Genomic DNA, 27,897 nt, shown 5'->3' on the forward strand with positions numbered 1-27,897 from the left:
TGCACCCCTCGTGTTTAGCTCTTTACGTTTAGCTCTTTGCGTTTAGCTTTAGACCCATATCCTTATGTACTTTGTTTTTAGTTTTAAGATCATTCATTCCGTATCCGCTTGTAGTAGAGTACAGTCGAATAAAAGAAGGTGGAAAATTTCAAACAGTATTTCTTTTAATAAAACATGGTGTCAGAAGTAAAAGTTTGTTTCTGAAAGTGTTTCGGCGTCATTTGTGATATCGCGGGAAAATTCAGTATTAAACAAACAAGACTATAGAAGCAAGGACGAAAATTAGAACGTGTGAATCGTTAAGTCGCAGTTTGCTGGCGGCCATTTTGTTTTCGTATCCTTGTCACGTGTTTTACGGTGTGCCATAAAGATGGATAATATACAGTTCCAGCAGCTTCTGGATCACCAAACCAGAATGTTTGCTGAATTATGTCGTGGATTGACAACCGCAGTAAGTCAATCGAATACCGCTAACGCGTCGGCTAGTCGCCAGCCATGTGCTGCAAGTGTAACAGTTCCGCAGCCGTCTCCTCTCGCTTTGGAAGGAGACATGCAAGAAAATTTCGACTTTTTCGAAAAAAGCTGGCGAGACTACGCAAAAGCCATTGGTATGGACCGGTGGCCAGCAGCCGACGATCCGCAGAAAGTGAGTTTTCTTCTGTCCGTTATCGGCGAGCCCGCTAGAAAAAAATATTTTAATTTTGAGCTTACTGTGGAGGAGCAATCGAATCTTGAAGCGGCATTGTGTGCTATTAAGCAGAAAGTGGTTACAAAGCGAAACATCATCATAGACCGGTTGGATTATTTCTCAGCAGCTCAGCACCCGAGAGAGTCTATCGACGAGTTTGCTACACGGCTTAAGATTCTAGCCAAAACAGCTAAGCTGGGTGAGTTACAAGCAGAATTCGTCACATTTAAGCTTGTGACTGCCAATAAATGGCCTAGCCTTCGGTCTAAAATGATAGCTATACCTGATATTGATACCACGAAAGCAATTGATATGTGCCGAGCGGAGGAGATAACAACGAAGCATTCATCTGAGCTAGGTGTCTCGACTCCAGATGTGGAGGTGAACAAAGTGCAGAGGGCAAAATCGAAACTATCGCGTTGCAAGTTCTGTGGTGACCGTCACGAGTTTGTTAAAGGTGTCTGTCCAGCATTCGGAAAAAAGTGTCGTCGCTGCAATGGTAAAAACCATTTCGAAAAAGTGTGCAAATCGAGTCGGAAGTCACGTAACCAAAAGCCCCGAAGAGTGAAGAAAATTGATGAAGAAAACAGTGAAACAGACGTAAGTTCCTCAACAGACGAATCAGGGGAAGAAACTGAACAAGAATATGAGATCGGTAGAATTTTTGACAACAGTGCCCGAGGTGGAGGTGTGTCGGCCCAGTTAGATTTGAAAATTGGTAGTTCATGGAAACCCGTTGTGTGTGAATTGGATACTGGAGCGAACACGAGCCTGATTGGTCATGCTTGCTTGTCAAAACTTACAGCTAACGCTAGTCCACCATTATTGCCTTCTCAGTTCCGTTTGCAGAGTTTCGGCGGAAACCCGATCAATGTTTTGGGTCAAGTGAAAATACCTTGTCGCCGAGCGGGAAAGAGGTATTCTTTAGTGCTTCAAGTAGTTGACGTTAATCACCGTCCGCTGCTATCCGCAAATGTGTGTCGTGTGCTGAAGCTCGTCAAATTTTGTAAAACAGTTTCTGTAACAGAACCCAAATCTGCAAAGTTACTTAATATATACCGCGTCAAAGCAGAACAGATTGTCGACGCACACAAGGAACTCTTCAATGGTTATGGAAAATTCGCTGGAAAGGTCTCTCTAGAGTGTGACGAAAACATCCCTCCATTGATTCAACAGCCTCGTCGGGTACCCATCGCTTTGCGAGGTAAGTTGAAAAATGAATTGGCCTCTCTCGAAAAGGACGGCATTATTGTCAAGGAACCACAACACACAGAATGGGTTAGCAACCTTGTTTTGGTTCAACGGGGTAACTCTGAAACGAAAGGCATTCGAATATGTTTAGATCCTATTCCACTAAATAAGGCGCTCAAAAGACCCCATTTACAATTCGTTACTCTTGATGAGATACTCCCTGAACTGGGTGATGCGAAGATATTTTCGACAGTGGATGCCAAGAAGGGCTTTTGGCATGTCGAATTGGACGAAGCCAGCAGTAAGTTGACAACCTTTTGGACCCCCTACGGTCGTTATAGATGGACCCGTCTTCCTTTTGGTATTTCATCTGCCCCTGAAATCTTCCAAATGAAATTACAGGAAGTAATCCAAGGCCTTAAAGGAGTAGAATGTATTGCCGACGATCTCTTGCTATATGGAAAAGGCGGTACATTTGAAGAAGCATTGATCGATCACAATACTAATCTAGAAAACCTGCTATCCAGACTCGAAGAACGGAATGTTAAACTGAACCGTTCCAAACTAAAATTATGCCAAACTTCAGTTGATTTTTACGGACACGTGCTCACTGACCAGGGATTGAAGCCAGATGAAAGTAAAATTTCTACGATACGAAACTTTCCTACTCCATCGGATCGAAAAGAAGTTCATCGCTTTGTCGGTATGATAAATTACTTGAGTCGCTTCATCCCAAATCTTAGCATGAACATTACAAACTTGCGAAGATTGATTTCTACTTCCGTTCCTTGGCAGTGGACGGAGACAGAGGAGGAGGAATTCAAACGCGTCAAGAATTTAGTATCGGACATTGGCACGCTTCGCTACTACAATATGAACTTACCGATTACCATTGAGTGTGATGCCAGTTGTTTCGGTTTGGGAGCTGCTGTTTTCCAAGAAGACGGAGTAATCGGATACGCTTCTCGAACACTAACTGCTACGGAGAAGAATTACGCCCAGATAGAGAAGGAACTGCTTGCCATTTTGTTTGCTTGTGTTCGATTCGATCAGTTAATCGTGGGAAACCCTAGAGTTACTATTAAGACCGATCATCGACCTCTTATTAACATTTTCCGGAAGCCTCTACTATCAGCCCCCAGACGACTTCAACATATGCTATTAAACCTTCAAAGATATAGCATATCCTTGGAATATGTGACCGGCAAGAACAACGTTGTAGCTGATGCTCTTTCGAGGGCCCCGCTTAACGACAATGCAGCTGCAGATGTGTACAAGAAAAGCAACATATACAAAGTCATCGAAGAGGTAGGCAGCGTCAGACTAAGTAATTACCTAAGTATTTCGGATACTCGTTTGAGTGAGATAATTCAAGCAACAGCGAACGACTCGACGATGCAGCTCATCATCGAATTCATCCTAAATGGCTGGCCAACGACGGCCGACCAAGTGCCCGACAGCGTTAAAATATATTTCCGGTACTGTCAGGAGTTGTCGACCCAAGACGGCTTAGTTTTCCGTAACGACAGAATCCTTATACCGCACTCTCTACGCAGAAAACTTATCGATATTTGTCACGCAAGTCACAGTGGAATCGAAGCTACTCTAAAGTTAGCACGCGCGAACTTATTCTGGCCCGGAATGAGTGTTCAAATTAAAGAAGTTGTCCAGTCGTGCACAACATGTGCCAAGTTTGCAGCATCTCAATCAAATCCTCCAATGGTGACTCACAGCATTCCAGTGTACCCGTTCCAATTCGTTTCCATGGATGTTTTCTTCGCGGACTTCGTAAATATCAGAAGAGCATTCCTAGTAACCGTGGATCACTATTCTGATTATTTTGAGGTCGACGTCTTAAAAGATTTGAAGCCAGATTCCGTTATAGCTGCCTGCAAAGAAAACTTCGCCCGTCATGGAAAGCCTCAGGTAATTCTTACAGACAATGGTACTAACTTTGTTTGCCAAAAGATGGTAGAGTTTGCCCGCGAGTGGGACTTTCAGCACATAACGTCTGCTCCTCATCATCAACAAGCCAACGGGAAAGCGGAAGCAGCCGTGAAGATTGCTAAACGTTTACTAAAAAAGTCAGAAGAATCCGGAATTGATTTCTGGTATGCACTTTTGCATTGGCGGAACATACCCAATAAAATAGGTTCCAGTCCAGCGGCTCGTTTATTTTCGAGGTCTACAAGATGCGGCATTCCAACTTCTGCAAAGAATCTTTTTCCGAAAGTTGTCGATGGTGTTGCAGGTGCTATTGAAGCCAACCGAAAGAAAATTAAATTTCACTACGATAAAGTAACTAAGACTCTACCTAATCTTCAAGTCGGCTCTCCAGTATATGTTCAGTTGAATCCAGAAACTTCGAAACAGTGGACTCCTGGCACAATTTTGAATCGCTTGAGTGAACGCTCTTTCCAGGTAGAAGTAGATGGTGCTGGTTATCGTCGCAGTGCTGTTCACATCAAGCCTCGCAAGGAACTTGCCTCGTTACCAACAGCTGGACCTGGACACAATCGCAATCCTGTCTTGATGCTCCCAGAGGACGAAAATTTTCCCGATAGAAATATTGAAGCTGTTCCGAACAACGCAGTTATTGAAAATGGTTTTCATGCGTCAAATCAATCAACGTTTGCTGCGATTGATAAGTCGTCGTCGTCGTCAACGGTGCCTATCGAACCGTCCGTTACAACACCTCGTGCTTCGCAACCAAAAGAGAAACGTGTTTCATCGGCTCCTAGACCAGTTGATCGCCCGAGAAGAGAAATTCGTCTTCCGAATAGATTTAAGGATTATCATGTAAATTTAAGTTAATTTTTCTTTTATTTAAAGTAAGGAGGATGTTGCGGTAGCTATGCACCCCTCGTGTTTAGCTCTTTACGTTTAGCTCTTTGCGTTTAGCTTTAGACCCATATCCTTATGTACTTTGTTTTTAGTTTTAAGATCATTCATTCCGTATCCGCTTGTAGTAGAGTACAGTCGAATAAAAGAAGGTGGAAAATTTCAAACAGTATTTCTTTTAATAAAACAATTAGTATTCGAAACTAACGAGGAAGATACGACTGGACATTCTGCAGTTAACAGCGGAAGCAGTTGCTGTAGAGTGCTCTTGGAAACCTGATGGGCTGATCGGTGAACAACTTGAAGAGAACCTGACTGATAGAGTAGGGAAAGCAGATCTACGATGCGATCAGTAATTCAATGCAAAAGTATTGAGTTGAGTGAGTTTTTCGATGGCAGACTGCCAACGAGCGACTGACGAGAAGAATCGAGCCAGAACTCACACGTCGGCTACAACTGTGACACACCAGAGCAGAAAGAGAGATACCGAGATGCTAGACCTAACGAAAAGAGACTTCACCGTCGTAGGAAGCGTCAGCATTGGGATCGCGTTCTTGCGGAAACGGAGAATGGCTTCTTCAAAACGATCAACAGAGTCAAGAACCAGACCGTGCCAAATGGACTGTTTTGTTCTAGGAACTATTCACAGCACGAACCAACCTCCCGTTTCTTGAACGCTTTTAACGCGCTTCAGCATCTTATAACCACTGACATGAGCTCGAATACCATTAAACATTGGCTTTTGGAACGAGCCTCGGATGAGAACAAAAAGCAGCTAGAGAGTTGAAAAACGGCAAAGCAGCAGGAAAGGACGGTACCCCCGCCGAACTTTCGAAAGTCGGGAGCGAACGGCTGTATTATGCAATCAATCAGATTACTAAAGGCCTTCGAACTGGCTGGAAGGTCTTATATGCCCTACTAAATGCCAAAAGGACCATTGACTCCAATGCAGCAATTACTTCCCTCAATTCTGCAAACAATATTCGCTCGCATCCTGTTTCATAAAATGAGGCCTTTGCAGGAAACCATCGTTGGCCAATACCAGTGCAGTGTTCGAGAAGAACGCTACATGAAAGTCAAAATGTTCACCTAACGACAGACCCACGATAAATTCCGGGAATTCAACCTGTAGACTCATATAATTTTGCAAAGACTTCAAGGCGGCGTACGATTCAATGAACGAAATGAGTTGTGGCAGATTAAGATTGAACATGTTTTTCCAATGAAACTGATTAGACTGATACATGCTACCCTTAATGGTTCAAAATATTCAAACGGTTCAAACGTTAGAATACCTTGTGATACACCGGCCTCGTTTATGACGTTGAATGGTTTGCAGCAATCTTACAATCTAATAATGGTCGCAGAGGTTTAGTCTCCTACAAAGAAAAAAGAAATGGTTTGAAACAAGGTGGCGAGCAATGTTGCGAAGCGCACACTCGTGTGATTCCCTTTCGGACTCTCGCTCTTATTTATTCATGAACTGCTCAGCTTGCGAGTGTGTTTAGCTAACAGTTTCGGTCGGCGCTCTCGTTCGTCATTGCAGCCCGAGCTTTTGATACCGATTACTCGTGAGGGTTCGCGAAGATGAAGAAGAAAAGAAAAAGTAATGCAAAATCTGTATCCCAGAGCGTAACTAGTTCTCACGGGCAGCTGATTGATCATGAGTTATTTGACTCGAGAGTTGGGTATGCAGAAAGATGATATGAGACTGTGCGTTCGAGAGTGTGATAGGTAGTAGAATGACTGCACACAGTAACGGCGGTTCTTTGTCTTACGCTTGCGTGAGTGGTGTAAGCGTTAAATTTTATGCTTCTCAACCTCTCTTGGCTTTTCGCTCGATTTGCAACATTGGTGGCTGGCTAGCAGCCGGTGGAAGAGGTGTCAAGCATCTTAAAAAGGAAGCTACGAGGATAGGGCTTATCATAAACACTACTTAGAAGAACTATATGGTGACGCGGTAGAGAGCGCGGTTTCCCTTAGGGGGTTGAAACTGCAGTGGTGACAAATGGAGTTACTTTTGAAATTGTTGACGATTTTTTTTTACTTTGGTACGTTAGTGATATGTGGTGACAACGACGTTAGTGGTGAACTAAAAAGGTGGATAGGGCCTTCGACGGATTATATAGCCAGCTGAGGTTCCGTATCCTGCAACTGCTTACGAAAGTCGCGATTTGTAAGATGCTAATTCTCCCGGTAGTACTCTACGGCCACGAATCTGGGAAAAAGAGTGACCGACGAGGTCTGGGCGTTTTTGAGCGTAAGATCCTGCGCTTGATTTCCTGCGGCATATCAGAAAAATGCGCAGTCGCATGAATCACGAAAAATACCATTTATGCGAATATTGTGAGAAGACTAAAACACGGCAGGCTACTAGCAAGAATGCCGGAAGAGAGACCGACAAAAACAATATTCAGCAGAGAGAGCGACTGAGGGCGATGACTTCAAGGTAGACCTCGTACACATTGCATGAGCGCTGTTGACGAGGATGCTAGAACAGCGGATGTTAGGGGCGAAAAGTAATTGTTACTGATTGCAAAATAAACCTGTTTGCAATGCTGCGTCGATTCTACGAATTCCAAACTGCGATTCAAAAGTCTTTGTTTGATCTGAAAAACAGCATTTCAGCAATAATGAATGCATGAAGATTGAAGAAATCATTTTGACCATTAGAACCAACTTTGATACCAATTACATTCAAACTTCTATTGAGCATCAATATTTGTGGATTGTCTCTTCGGTATCATAAATTGTTCCCAATGTAAGAGACTCACTATTTGTCACTATTTTTTTAAAGCCCTCTTGATGTTCCACCTGTTTTGAACATGAGGAGAGAAACTGTTGATCACTCGGGGTAGCAGGAAATTTTGAGTTGTGATTCAAACTACTTTTACTTTTTTGTGGAAGTTGCACACGAGTCAACGAATAGGGTGACGGATCCATATTTCGCCACTTTTATCCAAAAAAATTACATGAAACGAAACAGAACAAGGTTCTATAAGTACAGATATTTGATAACACGAAAATATTATACTTCGGACATTTCTTTTACTGATTCAATCATCATATTCATTCTAAATTGTGTATTTTTCTCGTTATATTGATTATTTAAATGTGTATTCTGGGCCCAAATTTCGCCACCCAGTTGCCAAATTTCGCCAGCCTCTGGACCCAAATTTCGCCACATTAGAAAAACCCGATTCAAATAGATTTTAATATCAAATTTATAAATGAATCCAGTTGTTAAATTGATTTTGCTTCGTTTTCAAGTGACTGTTTAAGAAACGTTTTTGAAAACCAATAAAATACCAATAAAACCACAAATAAATCAATGAAAAGCAGCAAAATAGGAGAAATATTTTTACATATTGAATAAAATTCACTCATAAAGTAACTTAATTTTCTCTGTAAATATATACGAATCGAAATTCCGGTCAAATAGCAATTGTATCATGTAGGCCTTAGGAAATTCTAAGTAAAGCGATGGCATTTTATTCAAGCAATTAAAAAGAATTCAAAATATTTTCTTCTGTATTGACCTCCCTAAGGTCTACAACATTTACAGCATCGGAAAATGTACTAAAAAGGTTGTAACTTTTTTATCTTTCAATATTTTTTCACCAAATTTGGGGGATTTCCCGAATATCTTTTGCATTTTCATAAAATCTATAGATAATGGCCATATAACTTATGACCGCGGCGTTAGTCCGGAGTTCCCTGGGGTGCCGTGGCGGTTTTTTTTTAGATGAAGATGCCAAATATTTGAAATCTGTTGATTTTTATAACCATATCATCGACTGTGGACATATCAGTTACTTTGCCGTAGTTACGAGTAAAGGGACATTTCAGCGTCAGTAATATATCGTGTCGCATATCAAAAAACATCACAAAATTCGACAAAATAGCGGTTGGCGACCATCTCATGTCTCTCAGAAGCCATGTGACCGGTTCCGGCCCCGGGAGGGTTTCTTTTCTGATTCAAGCATGGAACGGATTTCGAAGGAACTTGTCCGAGACCTGACTTCTGAGAGACATGAGATGATTGCCAATCGCTATTTTGCCAAGTGGTGAAGTTTTTTGATATGCGACACGACATAGAGTTCCCCCGGATTCGGATGGTGCGCACCATTGCTTGTAACTGCGGCAAAGTAACTGATAAGTCCACAGTCGATGATATATTTATAAAAATCAACAGATTTGAAAAAAATTAAATATTTGGCAACTTTATCTAAAAAAGCCATGGCACGGTCCTCCAAGAAACTCCAGTATAATTCCGGGGCCATAAGACATATGGCCATTATCTATAGATGTTATGAAAATAGAAAAGATTTTCGGGACATCCCCCAAATTTGGTGAAAAAATATTGAAAGATATAAAAGTTTTTAAAAAAAAACCAATTTAGTGAATTTTGCGATGCTAAAAATGATGACCTTAAGTGGTTAATATTATTTTCTGTCAAATTATCAAATTGTATTAGGGGGAAGTCACACACATTAATCACACAAAATCGCCATTAAATTTTCTGTTACAAACTTCGCCGACTTTAATTACACTTTATTGAAACACGATTTCCCCTGTGAAACACTTCGTTTAATTTTAAAAACGTGTATTGTATTCCCGAAGATTCCACAATAATACACTTGTCGTCCCTTTAGCATTGAATAGCAGGGAATTTCGTGGAGTCAATGGCACTTAAATCCAACTGATGAAGTAATAAAACTCTTAATCCACTTTTAAAACTTTGTACCGTTCGTGTACCGTGTACCGTATTTAGTTAACTAACTTTTTTTATTGATTTTGGTCTAATTTCTGCAATTTTATAAAAGAAATCACATAACTAGAGACCATACAACGAAAACGGGTTTAAAAAAAAATCAAGTGGCGAAATTTGGATCCATGACTAAAAATGGATACCATATTTCGCCACTTTAATTTTGATCAATTTTTCAAAATTATCCAAAGTTTAAAGTGAAATCGGTATAAAATTAGTAGAAATATTGTACATAGAATCATATTAGTCAAGAATAATTGAATAATGAAACAGTTTGAGTACATTTTTCCCCAATAGTATTTTCGCCTCTCGTTTTGATTTTGTAAAAAAAATATACACTAAGTATGAGATGGTATTTTCAAATTGTAAGTAATACATGATAAATTAATAAAAAGCCAAAGGTGTCAATTATTTTTGGTAGTACATGCCCTTAATTTTACCAATTCGTCAAATAATTTCTTTTAAGTTGACCAAAAATATGCAAAAAAAACTTTGGATTCATCAAACTGGCGAAATATGGCTCCTGGCGAAATATGGATCCTCTACCCTACATGCGAAAGTAATCTAGCATATGACGAAGTGAAGTTTCCGTATGATGAACTCCCGCTGGAAAATGAAAAATTGTTTCACTAGAAAATGTACGTTCCGAAAAATTTAATCTGCCTAAATGGGTGTCATATACTGGCAAGATGTGTAGAATTAATCTCGTGTTGAAAAAAAGTAGTTGCATATAGTGTGGATCGCGTTCAGCTATGACTATGTTTTTTGGACGTGTTTAATTCAAAATGGGTTAATCACAGACGCGTCTGCATATTTTTCGTTTAGAGTGCATTCACATGTCAACACAGCTTGCAAGTTAGTTTTGAATTTTCATTCGTTTAAGAGTCGTGGTTATCATGGACGCAAAAAGGGAACTTGTGATAAGTCTACTTTTGAACGATTCTCGACCGTGCGATATTTTAAAGAAGCCGAAGCTACTTGGAATAAACGAAACATTCATCTTTCGTACCGTCAAGCGATTCGAGGAAGTCGGTTTTTCGAAAATAGTCCCGATAGAACGCACTGTAAGGACACCGGATTGACGGATTGGCTTCCGGGTTCCGTAAGAGAGCGAATTCGACTGAGAATTCATGAGGAAAATGTATTGATAATTTACACCAACAATTTCATATCAATTGAAATATTTTGTTTTTTTTTCATGCATAACTTGATAGAAGAAATTGATCATTTTAGGTAAAATCTTTTTTATCTGTCAACAAATAGAAGAATTACAAGTATTCAAGATCTAACCACCATTTCACTTTTCAATTTTGAATTTATATCCTTACCTTCCCATCCCTTACTTTACGCCAAAAAATACATTTTTTTAAAGTAAGCTAACCAAAAATACAGTGTACTTGTGAAGATATGTAAATTTTGAAGGAAACAAATCTATATTTTATGTAAACAGAGCAGCTCACAATAACTTTGATAAAATGTAAATTGTGAAAACTGCCACAGAGTTTGTACACTGTTATGCTGTTACTTTTTTTACGTGAATAGTGTGTGTGTGTTTGTTGTGTTCAAATCCTAATCTTAAATTTGTACAGCAATAAAACAATCAATCAAAAACATATATAGTTTGGTAATAAAAAATCATTTGTCTAAATTAAATCAATTGAAATACAAATCATATTGCTAAATAGAAGTGCGTGGCATTGGGTAATGTATGTTTTTGGTTACCTCACGCGCAACAACCAATAATCGTCATAACAGCTAACTGCAGCACAGCAGGAAAGAAGAAACAAGGACACATCGAACTGCTAGACGCACGTCTGTACCCGCGATCCTACGCGAACAGCGGCCGGATCAATTGAACAGAGCACTTCTGGGTCTAGACCAGAAGTTCAACGAAGCAATTTTTCGATTGATGTCAGATGGGTGGTGGGCCGGTGAGTGGGAAGAAAATTTGGAAATATCATTTAATTAATTCGCCAATTTGGTCTATTCAGCATAACAGTGCGTTTAATGTAGCCAGGTGCAAAACGGGTCAAGTCCGATAAAGATATTTTCGACAATGGTGAAGTGGTGTCATGTGGAACTAAAATTGAAAAACAATACTTGTGATATCATAAAGCAGGAGCCCGTCATGATTTTTCCTGCTGAAAACTAAACTGAACTATTTTTTATTTTGCGGAGTTATCGATTTTTATACGATATAATTTTTCATTAAGGTAATAGCTGCGGAGCTCAGTGCCACCTTTCATGACGGAGGAGAAACGCAAAATTATTAATACGCCAGGGCCAAATGTCGCAAAAGCATAATGAAAGTGACTCGAATTGAAGCTTGCGTTTTATTATTCTTATTGAAGCGTGGTTCGAAAGCTATACATTTGAGAGTTGCAAATTGTGAATGTACGTGGAAACGTCATCCTGTCGGTATATACATATATACGGAGACGGCACTTGCGAAATAATTCCTACGCCCCAACCGAGTCTATGTAAGCATACTAAACAGCAGAAAATCGGCAAAAGTACTGAAAAAGTACGGTGTGTTTGTGACTGTATGTGTTAGAATATAAGGCAGTAACAAAGTTCCTTACTGGAATGAAAAGGAATAGCAATCACTGGAATGCACGTAATAGAATCTAAAATTACTAGATAGACGTCAGAGTATACTGAATAATAGGTAAAGGAAGAAAATATACAATATGACGCAAGATAACGGCATCCATGTAAACAGTAAAATACAAACTGATACGGGAGGGAAATAATATCAATGAAATAGACAGATGATTAGAAAAAAAGTTTTAATACTTAGGTGTTGAGATGAAGATTCAAATTTATTCACAATTTTCTTTTTTGCCGTTGTTATCTTTTTACAATAGTTTTAATGAAGTTTTCGAAAGATACATGGGAAAAATTAACTACAATAAAATGCACCTTTGAATACAAACCTCTTCACGAGGTACACTACTAAAATTCATCCCTAGCGCCACAAGACTTGAATTGTTTGGTCTCAGTCTAAGGATCCACCCTTTATGACATGTTTAAGAATAACATTATTTTCAGACTAGACCGCGTACAAAAAGTGACATGCAATATATACATATGTTCCGTTCTATCTTCTACGGCAAACATTTGCTATTCACTGCCAAAATGAATACGCAAAGAGGAACAAGTGCTGCCTGCTTGCGGGAAACAAGACATAGAGAACATATGCACCCCGGAAGCGTTCAAATAAATCTGCTGCTGGAGCTACGTGCATCACTTCCTGCGAAGCAACATGTTGGTCTTATGTACTTTCCAAGTAAGATGACTACAATTTGGTAGTTAATTGTGAGTAAATATTTATAGTGGCATGGCGGCAGCAGCTTTACTTATAAGCTTGCCACAGCTGATGTTGTCAAACTGGGTGGTTCAGTTTTTTACAACTAACTGTATGTTAAGTAGAAAACTTCGTTGCTTGGGCTGTGATGGTGATCACGCTTTATGTTCGTTAAATTTTCTACTCGTTGTTTATTTTATTCGTAAGCAGCAGCTGAGGAGTATTAATCTTTCCAGAAGGGACTTGTGTTGGATGCAGTTAAACTTTTCCCGTACGATTCACGATCTACCACGACACGTTATATGCAAATATGATGCTGGGATAGTATGGGCTTAGGATGTGAGTTGTTATCAGCAGGCATTTATCTGTACACTTCAGACACGGTTGTTCCTACGGTTGGTTCATTTTACAGACGTATACGGCTGATTATGCACAGTGACACAGTTAATTGTGTGAGAACGAGGCACTTTCAAGGAGGAAGCCATTGTATTATACAGTAGAGTTTGCAAACTTTATCATTTTAGCCGGGAGTCGTTATGGGTGTGAATGTGTCTTTTCAAGACATATTTAGTTATGTACAAGTGCGTGAAAGTGAACATCACCACTGCTTGCAAATGTACACAAGGGACGAAGTCGCGTTTGACTTTCCCCTGTTTGAGCGACGTTGGTGTGTTGTGTATGGCTATAAACTTAGCCGTAAAGATTAAATGTTTCTAAGTATCGTCGGTACTTACTTGAGCTTTCCGTGATGGTCTTCGGGCTACCGGGTTCGATTTCGATCTCGGTGTCGATGCAGACCGACGCGAGATCCTCGATGCCAACCGGTTCCAGTTGGTCGGAATCGAGGTTAGGAACTACAATTACTACGTCACCACGATCATTCGTTTGACCGGAACTGTTTCCTACGTACTGCGGAGGTATAGAACTGTAAAAAAGCAGAGAAAAGTGAAGTGTGAGAGGATAAACTTTTTTAAAATGCAATCTGAATTCTAAAAATCGAAAATCGAGATTCAATGTTTCGTTTAGATTCTACCTTTTTGTACAATGTGGCATATCATTCTTCGGAAATACACCGGTAGCTTACCTTAAGGTTACACGCTTCTTAATCCTATGACCCAGGTCGGAGTATCCGCGTTGCATTGGTGGACGTTTTTGCTGTATTGGTTCTTCGAATGTTTTCGCTATCGGTGAATTCGGCTCCGAAAATTGTTTATCTATTAAAATAGGTTTTGGCTGGTGACGGGGAAACGAAAGAAAAATACATAATATGATATTAGTTTACTATGTTTCGTAACTGTAATCGAATAATTTTAAAGTATATTGGGTTGTTATAAAATGATTTGCTTGAAAATGCTATAAAATGATTGTTATACTAATATGTAAATTAGATTAGTTTTCTCCATGGTTTAGTGATTTCGTTATACATGGTTTAAAATGGACAAAAATACGCACAGCTACAGATTTTTCGTTCATTTTTCATTTTAGCATGATTTACCGGAATAGACGCCAACGCCCAAATTCAGTCGTACTTACTTTTAACGAACCACTAGAACTACTTGTCACAGATGTGATTACAGCCGCTGCTCCGCCCCCTTTCGGTGGCAACGATGGAAGGTTTGGATTGTTGGAATGTGATGTGTCAGGATGAAGAGGAAGTGATAAAAGACGCTTCCGATCCTGCATGTATAACTCTATAAACGTATCTACCTTTGTCTCTATGTCATCGACCTGTGTAAATCGGGAAAAGAAAAAATAGGAAAAAAATAAATAATATTGCTTTGAATGAATTTTGAACTTTCCACACTTACTTGTCTTTCAATTTTCACTACACGAGAAGCTAAGCTAATTTTCGATGCATACACATCTTTTGATTTTGATCCTTGTTTGCCAAGAATTTGGTCTAACCTGTTGGCGAAGGAAGACACAATTGGCGGGGAAAAAAAAGAAAAGCATTAAAAGGCCGGCATTTGACTGCAGCTATTTCAATCGTTCTAAGAAAATGGTTATAATTCCGCTCAATGGTTTTATGGAGAAACAAAAATACGTTGAGAAGCCGTTACTGCAACTTTAAATAACTGCAATTGGATAACTTGTAGTGAGCGGAAACGGGTCCTATCTGATTTGCTAGCATGCTTCCGAAGGACTGGAGGGTATAATTCACATTCTGTCTAAATTATACATTATTTGACAGCTTGCATGACTGCTTAAATAGGTTCTTTGAATTCTAGACGTATTCGAAAACGATACCGAGTGCAGCAAGGCCACCGGTAGCAGCAACCGTAATGATCATGTCAAAAGTCAACTACTGCAGTAAACAGGCAGCGCTGCTTGGAAGCAATATAACAATCACTCAATATACCGTGCCAATATATATCTTTTCCGCTTATTTTTTTTTCTCAATTTGATCGAAGGGAAAATTGTTTTCGAGCACGCTGCAATCGGTCGTTTTCCGCCATTGAAAAAGCATGCACCAATCAACGGTAGCGCGGGAGGGCGGCAAGCTTGGGGGTAGATTGCAATGCGGTGCAGCAACTGGCGCAGAAAAAGGAATTATTCTTGGTTCTCTACGGCCAGGACGAGGAGGGGTTGGGCAGGGGCGATTCAAAAGTTTTCCTTTACAAAGCTTTTCGTGACGGCTTTTGTTCGCATCACTTCGCAGTCGGCTCTTTCATCTCCTGTATTTTTCTCTCTCCCTTATTTATAGTTTAATGCATTGGAAAATGTTAGCAAATAGAGGTTATTTAGCAGTGCAGCGACAGTATAATAGTAATAAAGCAATAGCGAGTGTTTCCGATATGGAAAATTTTGTACGAATAATGCGATATTCAGAAAGCGATAGAGTGAACTTATGCTTTATAGCTCGAACATTGAACAGATCATGCGATATGTACAGAACATAATTTGCAACCTAATTGCATTGCAATTCTGAAGAGAAATTTAAACGTTGTTTTCGATACTGGAGGTAAAGATGGTTGTTCTTTATTTAAATTTCGCTTGAAAAGTCATCCATTGAAAGCTTCACTATTCTATGGTAGTTATTTTTGATACGTGAATAGATACAATTTTAACAAACTATTACAAAGCAGACAATTGTTTTCAGTAACTGGTTCACCTGTTTTACGTTGTTGGTTGGTTGCTTTACTAGCATTACAGTATGCTTCTTTGGGGCATTGTTTACGAGCGTGACGAGGCAAAATTTTGTAAAGCTCATTATTACGCTTTAGCTGCATTGCGCTGGGTATTTTAATGTAATTTTGCGATGTGGCATTGTTGTTCCATAAAGGATTGTATATTCATCGGTAGGCGGCAGTTAAAATAATAATACCGCTTTGGAAAATTGTTTTATGTTTGGAAAATAGTTTTATTATAATGATACCCCCAGGAGCTGTTGGTTCCGTTATTGCTCTTTGCAATGAAGGATGCCACGAAATTGTAAATGAAGAAGGATCGATTGGATATGTTAGAGACAAATATATAACATGTAGCATACACTCAAGTCTTTTTTTACACGGTTTGTTTTTTTCGATTACTCGAAAACGGTGCAGTTAAGGAACTATTTATAATCTACGTGAGGAATGTCGAGCTACTCCCAAAGGTATTGAGAAATAAATGAATGGTCTCTAAGTTACCCCGTTCTTAATACTCAAAAAACCAAACCGTTTAAAAAAAGTACTTGAGTGTACATGTATGTGCAGTACCATAGGCTTCCCAGTTGGCCTCGAGATAAAATACTGGTGTGCTGGATCCAAACAGGCCAGTCATTGTATCTTCGAATTTCGATTATTATTCGATCGATTATTGCAACTATTCGTGCTTAAGGCGTTAAACTTCTGGTGTGTTTTTTCGAAGCTGTTAAAATTCGAATAAAAATATTTCAATTAGGTATTTTAATATCCGATTAGCTGAATGAATCTAACAAATAACGGTTCGAAAGAAAAATTGTGACAATGAGAGGGAAAAAGGGTTGTAAAAAGAGAAACAAGTGGAGAAAAAAGGAAAACGAGGCATAAAACAAGAAAACTGAACATAAAAAGAGGGAAATCGGAAAAGAAAAGAAGGAAAGATGATACAGAAAACGAGGAAATGGACAGAAAAGGAGAAAAATGGAATAAACAAGAAAAAAAACAGGTCAGAAATGGAAGAAAGAAAAAACGGGAGCAGGAAAATTGAGAAACTAAAATAGGTAAAGAGGAGCATGACAAAAACGAAAACGAAAGACAAACGAGATAAAACGAAAAAGATGACTGAAAAAGATAGAGCATCCAAGAGGAAGGACGGAACAGACGAATACAAAAAAATGAAAAGGAATAAACGGATCGGAAAACAAAAATAGACCGAAGAAGAGGAAAACGGACCTAAAAATGAAAGAATAAAGAAGAAAATCAGCACAGTGAACAAAAAAAAAAAAACGAGAAGAAAATGTGACTGAAAAAGGCGAAAAATAGGACAGAAGAGAAGGAAGAAACAACGGGCACAAAAAGGAATAACGAGACGTGAAGAGGGAAGGCGGGACAGAAAAAAAAATTGACAGATGAAGTGGGAAAACGAGAAAGAAAAAGAAAGAAGGCGTGGAAAAAGAGGTCACACGGGATATAAAAGGAGAAATATGGGACAAAATGGAAATGGGATGGGAAAATGAGAGGATTGAAAAAGAATAAAAACAAAAAGCGGACCAATGAAAAAGGTAAAACTGTCGAGAAAAAGACAAAAAACGAGAAATAAAATAGAAAAACCGGAAAGCAAAAGGAAAAAGGGAGCCAAAAACAAAATAAATAGGACAGAAAAGAAGAAAAAAATACCACAATAGATCAAAACAATGGTACAGGTGGGGCCAACCTTCCAACAAAAAAAAATAAAATAAGACACCATAAAGAGCAAAACAGAACAGCCGAAGAAAAAAACGAGTGGCAGAGTTGGAAAAACACAGAAAATGGAAACGAACAAAAGAAGAAAAGAAAAGAAAATACGAAAAAGGCGAAAGAAAATTACAAAAAATGAGAGGGCAAGAAGAAGAACATGGTTGAAAATAAGAAAAAATGGGACAAGAAATGAAGAAAACACGGGAATAACAGAACAGAAAACGCGAGAAAAAACAAAAATGAGAGAAAAAACAAAAAAATTCGAAATGAAAAGAAGAAAAGTGAGAGCAAACCAAGAAAACGATACAGAAAAAACGGAACAAGTGAAAAAACGGAATTGGAAAAGAGAAAAAACGAACTGAAAAGAGCTAACACGTCTGAGAGAGTAAGACGATATATGTCTATCCTAATTTCAAGTAAAACTTCTAAGTATCTAGTTTCGTGTCTATGTCCAAATTTAATGTCCAATGCCAAGTTTAATTTGTTAGTCTGACTTTAAGTCGAATTTCAAATTTTATTTCATGTCCATTGACAAGTCTAATTTTAACTTCGATTTTAAGTCCAACTTCAAGTACACTTCAAGTCCGATTTCATGTTGAATTTTAAATGCTTTCAACTTTAACTTCAAGTTCGATTTCAAATACAGTTTCAAGTCCAATTTCAAATCCATTTATATTCAGTTGAAGTCCAAAGTGACAGAACAGGAGAAAAAACGAAACAAAAAAAAAAGGAAATAATTTCTTCCTTATTTCAGCATAGCATAATTAGAGGAAGGGTGGAACAGTTGAAAACAAACAAATTAGAAAGGCGGTAGAAAACAAAAAGAAACTGATAAAAAGATAGAAAGATAAAAGAGCGGCCTTAAAATGGAAGAAAAAAGACAAAAAACAAGAGGAAAATTAGGACTGGAAAGAGCGAAAAACGGCGGAAAAAGGAGAAAGAAGAAAAAAGTGGGTTGAAAAATGGAAAACGAGAAAGAAAAAGAAGGAAAACTAGACAAAAAGAAAGCAGACGGAACAAAGAAAGAAGAAAAATGGGACAGAAAAAAAGGAAAGAAGAAAAGTGGGCAGAAAAAGAAAAAAATGAGAAAGAAAAAGGAGAAAACGAAACAAAAAGAGGGAAGACGGAACAGCAAAAGAAAAAAGTGACAGGGAAGGTAGGGAAACAGAAAAGGAAAAGAGGGAAAACGAGACAGGAGTGCGTAACTGGAACGGAAAACAAGAGAAACCAAAAGGAAAAAGAAGAATAGCGAGAAAAAAGAAATTCGATTGATAAAACAAGGAAAGGGGCAAAAAGAGGTCAAACCAAATATAAAACGAGAAAGATGGCACAAATTCGGAATGGGATTGGATCGGAAAATGAAATAAAAATGAAGAAATAGAAAATAGGAAAAACGGACCAAAGAAAAAGGTAAAATTGTGGGGTATTGAGACGAAAAACGGGATATAAAAAAGGGAAACCGGATACCAAAAGTAAAAATAGGGAGCCAAAAGAGTCATAAATATGACATGAGTGAAAAATAAGAGGAAACCGGAAATGGGATAGGAAACGAAGAAAAACGGAACAATGCAACAGAAAACAACGGACAAATAAAACAGAAAAATGAGAGAATAATAGAATGAGAGCAAGAACCACGAAACCGACACAGAAAAGAAGAAAAAATGGAACAAGTAGAAAAACGGGACTGGAGAAGAAAAAAAAAGGAACAGAAAAGAGGCAAAACTTGCGAGAGAGTAAAACTGTCCAAATTTCACCCGAATGTTTGAAGTTTTTAACTTAATCCGTCACTATTACTAGATTTTCCGGTCCAAAACATTCTTCTGAAAGGTCAGGTGCCTCACCTTTGATTTATGTCTGGGTACGCAAGTGAGCAGCATTATTTTTTGTTCGAAAACAGACAAAGCGTCAAAGACAAACTTTATTATATCGAATAAATAAATCACCAAAAAAAGAGGATGTTAATTTTTTGAACACATTTCGAATCAGTCCATTTCTTTACTTGACTTTCTTGAGGGACCATTGGTTTTGAAACAGCAATTACAGGTCGGCTCAAGGGATAAATAAATCTACACGGAACTGTTGTTCTTTGTTTTTCAGGCAATTAAAATTCCGCGCATTGTGGGTAAATATGAAAACTGTAAATGAAGCGCACAGAAACATACATTACGAACGTTGTTTTTCCGAATACAAGAAGTGAAAACGGTGAGTAATAAATAGCTAATCCTGCAGGTGTTCAGCGAAAGAGTCAGTGGGTATAACTTTTTGCTGATTGATACCTGCCAAAAGTGCTGTTGAGTAGAAAATAAAACTGTTTTTTATACATATAGCATATAGTATATAGTAATTTTGACTACACCCTACTAGAAGCGCCAACCAACCAACAACGTCGTCCCACGAAGCATTTGTCACATACGTTTAATCAGCCGACTGCTCACCTATAGTATGTTCCAATTAAAATATATTTGCTCGGCAGGTTTTTCAACTACCCACATGGGATAACTTTTCGATGCACCATCTACGGTAAATGACCTTTAAGATTAGTTTCAAGAATTTTATGCTTCCGACGAGTCTGTCTGGCTCGCTAAATTGAGTTTTATTTAAATTGCAATGCAAGGTGCAATAGCTGCGGAATAAATTGATTATGTGGAAGATAGAAGCGGCAAGATAGTATGCAACTAGGATGCATTTCGTTTAACAATCACATGCAAAACTCGATACCAGGCAGGCTCATTCGATGCAAAACAACGCGCATAGTTTGATAACTAGAGCATACTTAGTCGTAAGCCGAGATCGTGCGTTTAGTGGATGAGGCGAGGCGATATAGGTACATTTGCGTTCTTTCTTTACCCTCCCCTTGCGTTGAATGAAACCGGTGCACAGTGGGGAATCGCTGGCCAGCAGCCAAAAAATGAAAGTTCATTTCGACTCTCCGTTGTATTTTTCCTGTGATTCTATACTATTGAAGTGTTCAAATCCAAAATTTTAGATCAATATGATAAAATTTGAATTTTCTATGAATCTGGAAAGTATGCTATCTCAGCATGTTTTAGCGTTTTTTTGAAAAATAACCCAATATTTCAAAACATGCTAGAGGTCAAATGGTACCTCGGATTTCAATGGCGTCTAAGGAAAAGTTCTTCAAAAAATAGTGCTGAATAAAGCCCATTAATTGAGTATGCAGTAATTTTATCATAGTATGCCTCAATTTTAATTTTCATTAAAAAAGTGCCATATTTTCGCGTAAAACACGCTTAAAAGTTTTGAAGCCAAGGTTCGCCACTATTGACACTACCGGTAAAAGTTAGCGTAAAATATGAGCTTTCAAATGGATATAGTTTCATTTAGCGCAGAGTAGCGCAGAGCACAAATGTTACGCTTGTAAGGCTACTATATCAGAATTCAACAATATAGACAAAATGCAAACACTTAAAGTAAACGGTGGATATCTTAATTATGGGATATCTCCTTTACATTGTTGGATAGGCTGCTTCGAATGTATGGTCAATATTGCATATTGACCAGATTTTAGAGGCTGGAGGAAATCTCGAGGATACAGCGATAGTAATGACGGAAATCCAGCTCGAAGATCTTATGCCAATCCTGGTATTTGTTCTGAAATCACGGGTATTGATATGAAATTAATTAAAAGGTTGAGAAATTTTCTTATAGCAAGTTCTTGAACACATTATTTCAGAAAAATTCGAAACTTATTGATTGTATACCAAAAACCTTTACGTCAGGGTATAGTCCTCATATAATACGTCCACTGCAATGCAAAGAATTTGAATTCGCGGTCATACATGAATCTAGACAACTATATTGCTGATAGGACGAATGACAGAAGAAGCACAAAAATAAGTTTTTTGTTTAATTATAGTCACTTTAACAACTCGGGTCATTCGTGACTTCTGCGGGGTTGGGAATTGAATCACGGTCGTCGGTGCCCAAGTAACAATTTGGGTTTTATTACACTCCCATGATGGCATTTAAGACCAAAATTAGTCTTCAAGACCACCATAAGAGTACAATAAAACTCACATTGTTGCTAGGGTGTGAGAGCCGTGAATGCTAGCCACTGCACCGGTATTGACCCTCACGAAAATAAGGTTATTACCAATATTTGTAAGACAATATTTTACATGCAAAAATAAGTGTGAAAATACAAATCGTGATAGACTTATTCGCCTTCATATTTCTCCGGATAAAGCTTATAGCTTCTTCGAAACGGAAAAATGTAATTAGAATAATCTTTCTCAGAACGCTATATTACTATTGAAGACGAAACGTGAAACTAGTGATTCTGCAGAAGGAGAAGAAGAAGAAGAAAAAGAAGAAGATAGAGATAAAGAAGATTAAGAAAACTAATAAGGCGAAAAGTTTTGATTTTTGATTAATATTAACTTATATGGATTTTGTGTTGACTATTAAAGCTCATACTTGCTTTGAATTGTTTTATATAATGTTTTATCCTATAAAAATCCATCTGCAATAGTTTTCCAAATGACCCTCATTTCTTATACTTCATTATACTTAAAAAATAATTGAAAAATAAATAAAAATTCTCCCTAACACAAAAAATATACGTTCTAATGCAAAATAAACCTGAAATTCGGGCTCAGCACCCCAAAATTACTTAAGAACCACGTATTATCCTTGATTTAAAGAGATTTTTTTGCTTGGCCAGCGTTTGTATGGAGTCGCCCCACTGTGCGGTGGGTGGCAGAGTGTACGACGTGCATATGCTTAGCCGTGCATGTACGAGACGCATAAATATTTATGTTCGCATGCAATCGTTAGACATCCTTAGGGAACAACGACGATGGGACCAGATATAGTGGTGGGTGGGTTGGTGAGTGGCAAAGAGCATAGATCAGAATGTTGCTTGCACATAATAGGAAGGCATTTGTCGTACTCGACCGGGTTCTTGCTGTCAGCAGTGGATATGTAGTTGCAGGGTGTTGAAGTACGCATAAAGCTGAGATATTTTCCGGTGGGAGGAAGGTAGGATTGTGGAAGTTAACCGATTGTAGAAAGTCAGGGCTGTTCGGGATGTAAGGATGTGGGTTTATAAAACACTAAGAATACGATTATAATCATGGTAGAAAATTCAAACGGAACATAATTTCGAATGAGGTAATTTAGTTAGAAAGTAAATTAATGTCATTAGTGGGCTGCATTTCCAAATTGAATTTATGATGGTATAATTAATATTGATTTTTTCCTAACCAATGGCGTAAGCCATATCCTACAATAGTCATTTGTCAAATATAGATTGTGTTTTTTGCGAGAGGATTGTATAATTTTGCTTCAAACTTCAAACACTCGAATATGGTGATTCTTAATTCAATTAGCAAATTTTTCATTCGATAGTTTGACGTTTGAATTCAATCAGATTCAACACTGCACTCCGTCGTTGGTGCTGTAAAGAACGAAGCCAATTTATCGTAACAAGGTTCACATTGGGGACTAAGGCTATGTGGTACAATGTCAGCAAAAGAGTTCGTTGTTGAATATTTTACTTGATCCGGGGTGTCTGTGGTCGCTTCGTTATCGGTCGATAACGCTTGTGCTAAGATTAATCGCAATTTGAACTCAAAAGGATGTTGACTCCGGTGGTTATGACTATCTATTATGTCTGCATATTCAATTTATGCATGGAAAGGATTTAGCCTATTACCCCAAGATGTCGAAACGATTAAGTGCGTTGTGTGTATGTACAATTCCATCATTGCTTAGAATCTAATTATTTTTTCTTTATTTTTGATGGAATCTATAGTAACCAGATTTCATAATTTCTACAAGTATAATTTGCTTTGTGATATTTTCATCTAATGATCATAGATATACAATAGCAGTGGTAATAATCGGCATTGCTCTGACTGGTAATACAGGGCCTATCTTCTAAATTTGCTAATAGCCTACGGACTACATTTATGCATGTATGTACAGCAATAAGTTTGTATTTTACATTGTTTGTGCCAGCGCTCGCCGTGAGTACCTGCCATGGTTCTAAATAATTCACGATTTTCATTTCGCATGTAATGGAAGGAACGCGATAATTGAACTTTTGTTGTTTGAAGTTATTGCAGCATGAAGTGCTATTTTCATCGGCATACTTCCTGCGTTCCGTCAGTCAGCTGCCCAGGGAAGGTTTTCGAACGCAGGCTTTGGATATTTCATATCAATGTTACTCATTCACGAGTACACGAGTAAGCCGGCAAAGCTATGTAAATAGCATTTGTTAAATGTTTGATTATGGTATTTGTTGTTGAAAAAAAGCTAATCTTGACTAATTGTTATCAATAGAAGATTCTAAGAAGAATTAAAATTATTTTGCAATATTATGACCATTACTTTATCATTGGAAAAAGTTTCACTTTTTTGCTAAATATTATGCGAATTTTTATGAATTTTGTATTGTTCGTAAAGATTGAATTGTTAACAGCAGCATTTGTTAATTTTCGAACAGATTTAACAAGTAAATGTAAAGTTTATTTTGGTTGAAGTGTAGTGTTCTAAAATGTGACAACTTCTATTCACTCGATTGTTTCCTATACTGTTCCGGAGACGTAGTGAGGCTTTGGTTTTATATCGATATTGCTTTATTGATGATAAAGAACTGTTTCAGTAGAATAATCCATTATGCTATAATTTCGAAGCTGAGCATGACAATCTTCAAGCTGATGAATATTAAGTTTCAAAGTAACGAAAACATGCCACAATTTAGAAAACAAGAAATATATTGTAACCGCTTCCAATCTTTTTTGAATTTTCGTACAATCTATCTTCCGCATACAGAAAAAATTATAGAAATATCCGTAAACGATGCAAGCATATAATATAAACAATTTATCCAAAAGGCAAAAAGCTTACAACTGTACTGATCGTCAGTTCGAAATATTACCCTAAAAATACACTATTCTAATGAAACTTACTATTTAATTGTAATCAAAAAATAAGAGAAAAATACATTAGAGCAACAACACCTGGACAACATCACACATAGATTAAATATAGTGTAAAAGGGTTAGCTCTTATGAGTACGATAGTATTCTATTCTATTCTTGATAATGGTTGATTTAAAATTCATCTTCCGATTGAGCAATATGAAATAATTTTACTTGATTGTTTTACAAATATCAAAACTTCAATCAACAGCTACAACGTTTAGGATAAATGTTCGAATTACATGCTAACGCAGATTTTCCTTTACTTAATTTAAAATACCAAAAATAAGAAGAAAAAAAATAAAATCGGGATAAAGCATGACAGGGTTTAACCGGTTACTGTGTAGATAAATTATTGATCTCAACACAGCCAATAGTGGAAAAAAAAATTTTTTCTCGAATAATTGAAGTAGCGAACCATATCTAGAACGTAACGAATAAATGCACAGTCAGCATGCATTATATCGTGATTAATAGTCTTGTTCAAATGCGCACGAAACCCGTATAAATTAGATGATTCCAGGGCCTGGGGGAAAAGTTGGATCCGAATCCGATTATAATTGGCTCCCATTGGTTCAATCCGCGGATCCCTCAGCTTGGTTAAAGAGGAACGTTATTCAAATTTAATAAGCGTTGTTTCAATGACCCTCCTTTACCGAACTTTCCACTCTCTGCCCTTCATCCCTTGTCTTCTCTGAGATACTATCATTTGTGCATTTATCTTAACAATTCCAGCGCCATCGAGTTAGCTATAGTTTTTTACATAATACTCATATTATGCAAATAGCTCACAATTTTTTATGTAAATCCAAAAACAAAGTTAAATAATCTTGAACACGCTACATGCAATATAAAGTCACTTGATGTGATTGTAAAAGTCCATAAGCTGTATGTAATAAAATATCCTTAACAGTGTCGCCAACTTTTCAGTTTTCTCTACTCTCTAATTTTTTGATTTTCTTTGGAGTTTTGTGTACTGCGTACACACGTCTCAATCATTCAAACAGATTATTTTTCAAGTAGTTTTTGTCTTTGAACAGTGCGAAGTACAAAGTTTGTATGCGAAAACTGCCCTCTAATCTAATTTTCTCACACGTGCGTTGTCGTTCTAACGAATGCATTTGCATGAGCATCTCTTTCGGACTGTCTTCAACTTTCAGCTACGGTCGTCGCTCTCGCTTGTCATTGCAACCCGAGCAGTTGATATCGATCGTTCGGCGCGAGGGCCCGCAGTTTTACCCGCACGTGTAAGCGAAGGCGAAAGATGAAGAAGAAAAGAAGAAATAATGCAAAATCTGTATCTCTACACTCTAGTATGCCGCTTACGTTCACTAGTTGTTGGCTTTGTGAGCGGGCTGTGTAGAAAGACGCTACGAGGCTGAGCACTCGCGAGTGTGTAGGTAGCAGAATGTATGCCCACATCACCAGAGGTTATTTGTTGTACAATTGCGTCAGGCATCGTTTGCTTTTCTTTCGGTTTGCAACATTGTTACAAAAATGCCAAATCGTAGAGTCCCTTGAACCATATTTTTTTCAATACCTCCTGAAAATCAGGGTTTATGTCTTTGTGTCAATCACCTAATTGCATAGCAGTGACTTTTTCGACAAATTTAATAGCTGCTCTTTTGAATCAAACTTTGTCGATGACCAGAAGGAACTTTCATGTTAATTGGAACTCGACATGGTGTGATAAAGTAGAAAGTGCGCTTTAACAATCTTTACTAATGAAGGCTGCTTAGTCCGAAATAACCCACTGATTGAACGTAGCAGGACTCCTAGAAGAATTTTTTGAATCTGCAAATTGGATAATTACTATGCGACCCCTTTTAGTTTGAATACGATGGAGGCGCCTTGTCTATAAGCGAATGGCATTGTTGCAGCGAAAGCGAGAACAATGTCTTACCCAGGGCTTGAAAAGGGATCGCAAGTTGAATGTGACTGCCGTGAATGCGAATTTTCCGCATTCAAACTCCGCTTTTTGAACGATCATTTGACTGTTTTTTGAATCTAGTCAATCTGCCGCTTGCGCTGCTGCCGTCTTACAATTCATGCGGCATCTCAGCAAAAGCAAACAGTCGATCTCCCGTTTTACTTTGCGCTTTGATAATATAACCTGCAAACTGACTGGAAGCACACGGTGACGTATTTTTTCGTTTCTCTTTTTGTCTTCAAATCGGCTGCTCACAGTAATAGTTTGTCACGTCACGTCGGTCCGACGCAAGCAAAATATTCGTTTGAATTGGACGTAGTCCGACCGACTTTTTCCATGCTCATGTGGTGGTTGTTTTTTATGTAGTATTGAATCATACGATTGTGCGGTTGCTTTTCGTCAGGGTGGTGACTGCTAGTCATTTGACTGTTTTGCAGTCATTCGCTGCTCCAAACGGTAAAGGCAACTTGATCGAAACGAAAATGTTAAAAAGCTTTAGAACGCGTTCGTTCTACTGCGTGCAATCGGCGTTTGACTGAGCAAACTGCCAGTTGTGTTATGCACATCGTTCATATTCCACAACTAAACGGACGGTGTGAACTTGAATGCGCGTTGGTGTTACTGCAGTAGAAAAAAAGGATCGGTCGAAGCCCTGGTATTACCCATTAGCTAAGCTTATATAATAATTCCGGCACCAGCTTTTCAAAAAAGCTAAACAGCATAATTGATTTCTGCTGGGCAAGTATGAAACCATCACTCGGTTTGATTCCATTTTGCAGTTAGGCCCCCACTTTTTTTACATGAAGGATACGTTCTACGAAAACCGCGTAATAACCAAAATTGGCATTAAAACATCTCGCTATAAAGACCAAAAATATATCGGATTGTTCAATGACAGGTGGGAATCGAAACTATGTCTCTCGACGTCGCACCCTCGCATTAGGTAGTTTTGTTGCACTCTTCCAAGTTTACTATCCTGCACACTTACACGGCGACAATATTGTTGTTTTTTGTGTGACTGCTCTTGTTTCTGTAGCATAGAACTATTTGTCGCATTAGACTTGCCGGGCACGATGGCGGCCTCGCCTGTTTCGACGGGACTTATCGAGTAGAAGCAAAAGAGTAATACAAAAAAACAGGATTGTCGCGAGAGAGGTAAAGAATAAAACTTGGCATCAAAAACAAGAAAAACGAAAGAAAAAATGTGACAGAATGGCAGGAAAAACGGGAGATAAAACGTGAAAAAAGTGAAAAAGAAGAAAACGGGAGAGAAAACGAGGTAAAAACGTCGAGGTCTGGACAGAAAAAGATAAGGAACGGACAAGAAAAGAAGAAAATAAAGTGAAAAGAAGAAAAACCAAAA

General features: G+C 38.2%; 1 protein-coding gene across 4 annotated transcripts in view; it reads right to left on the reverse strand.

Moving 5' to 3' along the window:
* Window positions 1-27,897, reverse strand: part of LOC128738130 (potassium voltage-gated channel subfamily KQT member 1) — a 371,495-nt gene that overhangs the window by 10,614 nt on the left and 332,984 nt on the right. For all 4 annotated transcript variants that reach the window (XM_053833006.1, XM_053833003.1, XM_053833004.1 and 1 more), the window contains 4 exons: window positions 14,607-14,703; window positions 14,332-14,526; window positions 13,883-14,031; window positions 13,533-13,723 (listed from right to left, as the gene is read on the reverse strand). In XM_053833006.1, the coding sequence (XP_053688981.1) occupies window positions 13,533-13,723; window positions 13,883-14,031; window positions 14,332-14,526; window positions 14,607-14,703 (632 nt within the window). The remainder of the gene's footprint in view (window positions 1-13,532; window positions 13,724-13,882; window positions 14,032-14,331; window positions 14,527-14,606; window positions 14,704-27,897) is intronic.

The sequence above is a fragment of the Sabethes cyaneus genome, chromosome 2, assembly GCF_943734655.1.
Source record: "Sabethes cyaneus chromosome 2, idSabCyanKW18_F2, whole genome shotgun sequence".
In the NCBI taxonomy this organism is placed as follows: domain Eukaryota; kingdom Metazoa; phylum Arthropoda; class Insecta; order Diptera; family Culicidae; genus Sabethes; species Sabethes cyaneus.